The 7,558-nt window shown below is 49.8% G+C and overlaps 1 protein-coding gene across 14 annotated transcripts in view; it reads left to right on the top strand.

Annotated features, from left to right (window-relative positions):
• Window positions 1-3,958: 3,958 nt before the first annotated feature.
• Window positions 3,959-7,558, top strand: part of ELMOD3 (ELMO domain containing 3) — a 36,765-nt gene continuing 33,165 nt past the window's right edge. For 7 of the 14 annotated variants that reach the window (XR_014783729.1, XR_014783728.1, XM_084803822.1 and 4 more), the window contains exons 1-2: window positions 3,959-4,106; window positions 7,200-7,310. Coding sequence is in view for 10 of the 14 variants with exons in the window: in XM_084803822.1 (XP_084659948.1) it covers window positions 4,092-4,106; window positions 7,200-7,310 (126 nt within the window). In the remaining 4 variants the exon portion in view is untranslated. The remainder of the gene's footprint in view (window positions 4,107-7,199; window positions 7,311-7,558) is intronic. The other 7 variants (XR_014783731.1, XR_014783730.1, XM_084803825.1 and 4 more) reach the window with 1 other exon arrangement.

Below are 7,558 nucleotides of genomic sequence, written 5' to 3'. Positions count from 1 at the left end.
TTTGTAATACAAGTATGTAATAATTAATCCAATAAAAGGCCCATTAATTACATTTATACTCCACCTTTGCTCCAAGGAGTTTAAGGATCTCTTCCCCTCCCCACCTACACATCTTTACAACAACCCTGTGATGTAGGTGTTAGGCTGAGAAGTAGTGACTGGATCAAGGCCACCTGTGAGTTTCTTGACTGAGTGGTGATTTCAACCTAGGCTTCCTCAGTTTGTACTCCAGCTCTTTATCTGCTACATCACACTAGCTTTTAATTTTGCAATGCACATACCTGTCTGAAAAACCTATATAAAGCTTCAAAAACAAATGGACCCGTATGGAGGTTCTGATAGGAAAGGGCAGCTTAGCATGGTTCTGTCGGTTGGTCTGTTTGTCAAACATTTTAATATGTCTTTGGGGGCACACTGCCCTCACAAGGCAGCTTACAATATTACAAAAAGATGAAAATACAATTGTGGAACAGGCAGTGATGTCTGCCTGATGCCAAATTAAAACTTTCCTCTACTCCCAGAAATTTGATGGGGCTTTTAAATTTAAATTTACTTGTTTTATTGGGTCTGGTATTTTATTGTTAATTCTTTTTAGCTGTTTTAAACTTTTGTATCTTTTAGGGCACAATCCTATGGGGATAGGCGGACACCTCTGAACTCGGAGGAAACTGCCTGTTCAATGCGGGGCAGGAGAAGCATGGAGGGGATCGTTCCTTCTGTGCGTCTCCTGCCCTGCATTTGCAGCTAGACAGCCGATTTCAACCTAGGCTTCCCCAGTTGTACTCCAGCTCCTTATCTGCTACATCACACTAGCTTTTAATTTTGCAATGCACATACCTGTTGATTTTGGCTGTCTAGCCATGGGAAGGCAGAGCGGGGGAGGAGGCTGCCGGACGACACACAGGATGTGTCGTACCAGCATTCCCTCCTCCCCTGCCCCGGAATGCCCCCCAGAACGCCCTGTTTTGGCCACTCCGCACTCCTAGCGTGGAGCACAGGGCCATTCTGCACTGCCTGTGAGGCAGCGGGGAAGGGGGGGAAGGTTAATAATAATACAACACACAGCAGTAGCAGCAGCAACTAATGATTTTTAAGCACCAAATACAGACCCGGAAAAATGTGTTCTCATCACTTTTCTTTTTTTAACAGCCAGCAGTGATGAGGCCATGTGTATCTCCCTAGGGAGGGAGTTCTAAAGGTGCTGAGCCACCACAAAGAAGGCCCTGTCTGTAGTATCTACCAGTCTAATGGCTCTTGCTGATGGACCAGAGAGTTGAGCCTCTGATGCTGATTTTAATGCTTGGGCAAGCTCATACAGGTGTAACGCTCTGGAGTAAATTGATCATGCAGCATTTTATTTTTATTTTTTTGCACAAGGCCTTGCCTCCTCCTCTGGAAGCACTGTTCCCTAAAGATAAAGCCATAAGAAACACACTGCAGGATCAGACCAAAGGTCCAGCATCCTAGTGGCCAGGCAGATGCTTTAGGGACATCTACAGCAGGACATGAAGATAAGAGCCTCTTCTCCTCTGCTGTTTTCCCACCAGCAGCAACGGATACTGGGAGCTGCACTGCCTCTGGACCTTTTCTGTTTAGTTAGCGTGACTAAGAGCCATTGATAGTCCTGTCCTCCGTAAATGAATTTAGGGAGCAATTCTATGCCTGCTAGAGAGCATCCGCGGGGGTGGGGAGCATAGGATACTTTGGATTCCTGGATCTGAGGTCTGTGCTTCGCCCCCACCCCCTTGCAGCCAGTGTGGAAAGAATCATGCTGGCTGCCTCTCCGAGGTCGAGAACTCAACCTTGGAGAGGGGATAAGGGGGCATGTTGGTGGGCAGCGAGGGGAGGGGACTGGAGAGACCAGGATACAAGGTATCCTGAGGCCCCTCCAGCCTCCTGCCCCCCCCCAAAAGGCCCCAGCTAGATAGCCTGAAAAGCCCATCTAGTGAAAACGCAGAGAGGTAGGAGTGGCAGAGGCGACAATCATCTCTGGCACTCCTCTTGCTTTGCACTGGATGCTTGTAAGCCTTTGAGTTAAAGTGTTTGGGAAATAATAAAAAGGAAAACACTTTCCACATGCTCAGAGGCATGTTAATACAATTCTTGATTCTAATTATTATGAATAACAATAATAATACGTTTCTAATAGTAGAAGTAATGCACAATGAAAGGAAAATACTTTCCATGTGTTCAAAGGCATGTTATTAGAATTATTCATTCTAATGATTATGAATTACGTTTAATAATAATATATTTCTAATAATAGTAGTAATGCTTAATGTAAAGAACCACTCTCCACATGGTCAGAGGCATGTTATTACAATCGCACATTCCAATTATTATGATAACAGTAAATAATAAATTCCTAATAGTAGTAGTAATAATAGATTGATGTCCTGTCCTATGGAACTCCCTCCCTCTGGAGGTCAGGCAGGTGCCAACACTGGTTTGTTTTTGGTGCTGCCTGAAAACAGCTCTTTTCCAGGAAGCCTTCCTTGGTTAACCCGCCTCAGTTTTATTGCCACTCTATTAAATTTTTTTTTTTTAATATCATGTTTCATTCTTTTTCTCTTTTGTTCATTTTATCTCTTGTTGTTCACTGCTCCGGAATCTGTTTAGATGTGGAGAGGGATACAAATGTTGTAAATAAATAAATAATGCTTAATGTACGGAAAACACTTTCCACATGCTCAGAGGCACGTTATTACAATTACTCATTCCAATTATTATGAATAATAGTGATTAATAATCCGTTTCCAGTAATAGTAGTAATGCACAATGAAAGACGTTTCCACATGCTCAGAGGCACATTATTACAATTATTCATTCTAATCATTACTACGAATAATAACAATAAATAATTTATAATAATTATAGCAATGTATCTGAAGCGGCCAATAGTCCACGAAAGCTTGTTGTTGTTCAGTCGTTCAGTCGTGACAGTCACGGTCTGCGGTGATCTTGGAGCCCAAGAAAATAAAATCTGTCCCAGCTTCCATGTCTTCCCCTTCTATATGCCGGGAAGTGATGTGGCCAGATGCCATGATCTTAAGTTTTTTTGAATGCTGAGTTTCAAACCAGCTTTTGCACCCTCCTCTCCACGAAAGCTTATGTCATAATAAATATATTAGTCTTTAATAGCAATCGTTTCACACAAGCCTCGCCTGGTTGTTTGATAAACTCTGGTGCTATATATCGATGGGAGGATTCAGCCCAATCTCCAGCGTCTTTGGAATCCTTCCTTTACGGTGCAATCCTAGACAGAAAAAGAAGTCCTTCAGCTCCCAGCATCGTGGGGGAACGGGGAATGCTTTAGAGAGAGAGAGCCAGTGTGATGTAGTGGCACGAGTGTTGGACTGGGAGCCGGGAGACCCGGGTTCTAGTCCCCACTCAGCCGTGGAAGCTCACTGGGTGACTTTGGGCCAGCCACAGACTCTCAGCCCAACCCACCTCACAGGGTTGTTGTTGTGAGGATAAAATGGAGGGGAGGAGGAGAATGTCAGCCGCCTTGGGTTCCTTGCAAGAGGAAAAAAGGCGGGGTATAAATGCAATAAAATAAAAATGCTTGGAGTTACTTGCAGGGCTGTTTTTCTGTCTAATCTTGCATAGGATTGCGCCCTTCCTTGCTGTGATTATGAAACCGTTCCCGATCGTCGGCCCGCCTCTTACCCGGGAGTAAGCCCCGTTGAACTCAGTGGGGCTTGCTTCCGAGTAAACCGGCTCAGGCGCGCTGCTCTTCCATGCCGCTTCGCGCCCCTGCCCCTTCAACCTCCCTCCGAGGTGCAGTTTCAAACACACCGCAAAGCGGAGACGCCGAGGCAAGGGCCAGAATCCGCGGCAAGCCGCCGGGCGCCGGTTAAGCCGCCGGGGTCAGAGCCGGCCGACGCGAGGCTAGGACTACAACTCCCGGCATGCAAAGGGGCGCGCGCGGGTGTTACGGGCGTGTGCGTGTGTGTGTGCGCGCGCGCGCGCGCGCGGCGGGGGGGGGGGCAGAGTTAGCGACGGAGCAGAGATTGGCGGAAACCCGGTGGTGGAGCGGGGGGCCGGGGAAGAATCTCTCGCTCGGCTCGGCTCGGCTCGGCTCGCCGGGGATGACGCCTCCTTGGGTGCGTTATGAGGGGGAGAAATGAAGGGGAAGCGGGTCCTGGGGAGCCCGGCAGGGGAGAAGGGGGGCGTGTTGCGAGTTCGCGAGTGTGGGAATAGGCGGACACGTGTCTGCGGATTACGTTCGTCTGTCTGTGCGGGCGTGTATGTCTGTATGAGGGGGAAGGGGGCGTGTGTGGGGCTTGAGGCGCGCCGGGGCGGGGGGCGTGTGCGTATGCAGCTGGCAGTTGTGGAGCGGAAGGCCCCGCCCAGGTGGCTGGCCTGAGGGGGGAGGGAAAGGGTGGGGGCAGGGTAGCCCTATTGCTGGGGGAGCGTAGCGGGAGGGCCTGTGTGTTTGGGTGGGGAGTAGAGGTGGGCAGCCCATATTAGGAGGGGTCTCAGAGGGAGGGGCTGTATGATTGGCGGGGTGGGGGTGGGGCTGTAAGGATGGGCGGCCCATATTAGGAGGGGTCAATGGGAGGGGCTATATGATTGGTGGGGGGGTGTAAGGATGGGGAGCCCATATTAGGAGGGTACTCAGTGGGAGGGGCTATATGATTGGTGTGGGGGGCTGTAAGGATGGGCAGCCCATATTAGGAGGGGTCTGAATGGGAGGGGCTATATGATTGGTGTGGGGGGCTGTAAGGATGGGGAGCCCAGTGGGAGGGGCTATATGATTGGTATGGGGGGCTGTAAGGATGGGGAGCCCAGTGGGAGGGGCTATATGATTGGTGTGGGGGGCTGTAAGGATGGGCAGCCCATATTAGGAGGGGTCTGAATGGGAGGGGCTATATGATTGGTGTGGGGGGCTGTAAGGATGGGGAGCCCAGTAGGAGGGGCTATATGATTGGTGTGAGGGGCTGTAAAGATGGGGAGCCCAGTGGGAGGGGCTATATGATTGGTGTGGGGGGCTGTAAGGATGGGCAGCCCATATTAGGAGGGGTCTGAATGGGAGGGGCTATATGATTGGTGTAGGGGGGTGTAAGGATGGGGAGCCCATATTAGGAGGGGTCTGAATGGGAGGGGTTACATGATTGGTGGGGGGCGTGTAAGGATGGGGAGCCCATATTAGGAGGGGTCTGAATGGGAGGGGCTATATGATTGGTGTGGGGTGGGTTGTAAGGATGGGCCGCCCATATTAGGAGGGGTCTCAATTGAAGGGGCTATATGATTGGTGGGGTGGGGGTTGTAAGGATGGGCAGCCCGTATTAGGAGGGTACTCAATGGGAGGGGCTATATAATTGGTGTGTGGGGGAGGTTGTAAGGATGGGCAGCCCATATTAGGAGGGGTCTGAATGGGAGGGGCTATATGATTGGTGTGGGGGGGAGGTTGTAAGGATGGGCAGCCCATATTAGGAGGGGTCTGAATGGGAGGGGCTATATGATTGGTGTGGGGGGCTGTAAGGATGGGGAGCCCAGTAGGAGGGGCTATATGATTGGTGTGGGGGGCTGTAAAGATGGGGAGCCCAGTGGGAGGGGCTATATGATTGGTGTGGGGGGCTGTAAGGATGGGCAGCCCATATTAGGAGGGGTCTGAATGGGAGGGGCTATATGATTGGTGTAGGGGGGTGTAAGGATGGGGAGCCCATATTAGGAGGGGTCTGAATGGGAGGGGTTACATGATTGGTGGGGGGCGTGTAAGGATGGGGAGCCCATATTAGGAGGGGTCTGAATGGGAGGGGCTATATGATTGGTGTGGGGTGGGTTGTAAGGATGGGCCGCCCATATTAGGAGGGGTCTCAATTGAAGGGGCTATATGATTGGTGGGGTGGGGGTTGTAAGGATGGGCAGCCCGTATTAGGAGGGTACTCAATGGGAGGGGCTATATAATTGGTGTGTGGGGGAGGTTGTAAGGATGGGCAGCCCATATTAGGAGGGGTCTGAATGGGAGGGGCTATATGATTGGTGTGGGGGGGAGGTTGTAAGGATGGGCAGCCCATATTGGGAGGGGTCTCAATTGAAGGGGCTATATGATTGGTGGGGGGGTTGTAAGGATGGGCAGCCCACATTAGGAGGGTTCTCATTGGGAGGGGCTATATGATTGGTGGGGTGGGGGTTGTAAGGATGGGCAGCCCTTATTAGTGGGTGGGGGGGTTAGTGGGAGGGCTATATGATTAGTGTGTGTGGGGGGGGAAGAATAGGCAGCTCTTATTGGCCAGGAGGTGTGTGTCTGAAGGGCTATATGGCTGGTTTGGGGTGTGTGTGTAAAATTGGGAAACCTTTCCTGGTCATAGGGCTATATGATGGATTGAGGTGAGTGTAGAGATGGGTGATCCTTATTGGTCTGGGGGCTATAATGCTTTGTAGCAGCCCCCATTTCCCTACTCTGAGAAGGATTGTGTTACCATGAGCACTGACAGTTATACAAACCACAGAAAACAAAAGCAGGTGGTACTTTGATAAATTAATTAATTAAGGGTTCAATCCTATGCATATTTAGACAGAGAAAAGGCCTACAACTCAGGCTGGGGAATGCTGGGAGTTGTAGGCCTTTTCTCTATTTTAACCTGCATAGGATTGTGCCCTAAGTGTCTATCCCTCCTTTGTACCAAAATTGGCCCTCAAGGCAGCTGATACAGAGATTCAGACCTTGGGAAAGGCTTCATCAAATTGTAACCTGGAGAATGTGCATATACTTTTAAAATATGCTGATGCAACTGCAGCTTTCCCCAGCCTTTATCTATTCCAGCCTTCCCCAACCTGGTGCCCTCCAGATGTGTTGGACTACAATCCCAGGATCCCCCAGGCCATGCTGATTGGGGATGGTGGAAGTTGAAGTCCAATGTTGCTGGAAGGCACCAGGTTGGGGAAGGCTGACACAGTGGTATGAGCACTAGTGGCTAAGAAGTGGAGAAGTCTGTAATTCAAATGTAGCTTCAGCTGTGAACTGACTGCATGCCGTAGGCAAGCCAACCTCTCTGAGCCTCAGCCTCTACATGTGTAATGTGGGGAGAATAACACAGGCCTACTTCACAGGGCTATTGCAAGGCTTTCTAAGATGATAAAGATGAAGTATATTTTGTTGTTTGGTTGGTAAATGTATAGTTACTTTATTTATAAAGCATGCACCCGCTTCTTCCATCATAGAACTTAGAGCAGCTTGTATATGATTGCAGGGCAGTCTCACGTGCAGTCTCGTGCTTCAGTTTGTTGATGCCACTTGCTTCCTTCTCATGATGAGATGTTCTTTCATACAACATAAAGCAAGTACACCTGCTTTCATTTGGGTGAGTGGTATTTCTCATTCACCCATGTAAAATGTCCTCTTTCTCTCTCTGTTTCCCCCCTTCCTTATACCCAGAGACTACTACCACCACAACCCTCTGATTAAGGTGGCCCCGCTAGGCCAACTTTCCCCAACCTGGTGTCCTCCAGATGTGTTGGACTACAACCCCATCTTCCCAAGCAGCAGGGCTATTTTTCATGCTGGCTAGGGATGATGGACTCTGGAGTCAGCACATCCAAAAGGCCCCAG

This window comes from Heloderma suspectum, chromosome 6, assembly GCF_057233095.1.
Source record: "Heloderma suspectum isolate Gila_16-S chromosome 6, 16-S_ref, whole genome shotgun sequence".
Taxonomy (NCBI): Eukaryota; Metazoa; Chordata; class Lepidosauria; order Squamata; family Helodermatidae; genus Heloderma; species Heloderma suspectum.
Note: the sequence above shows the minus strand (reverse complement) of the source record. Positions and strands in the feature narration are given on the sequence as shown.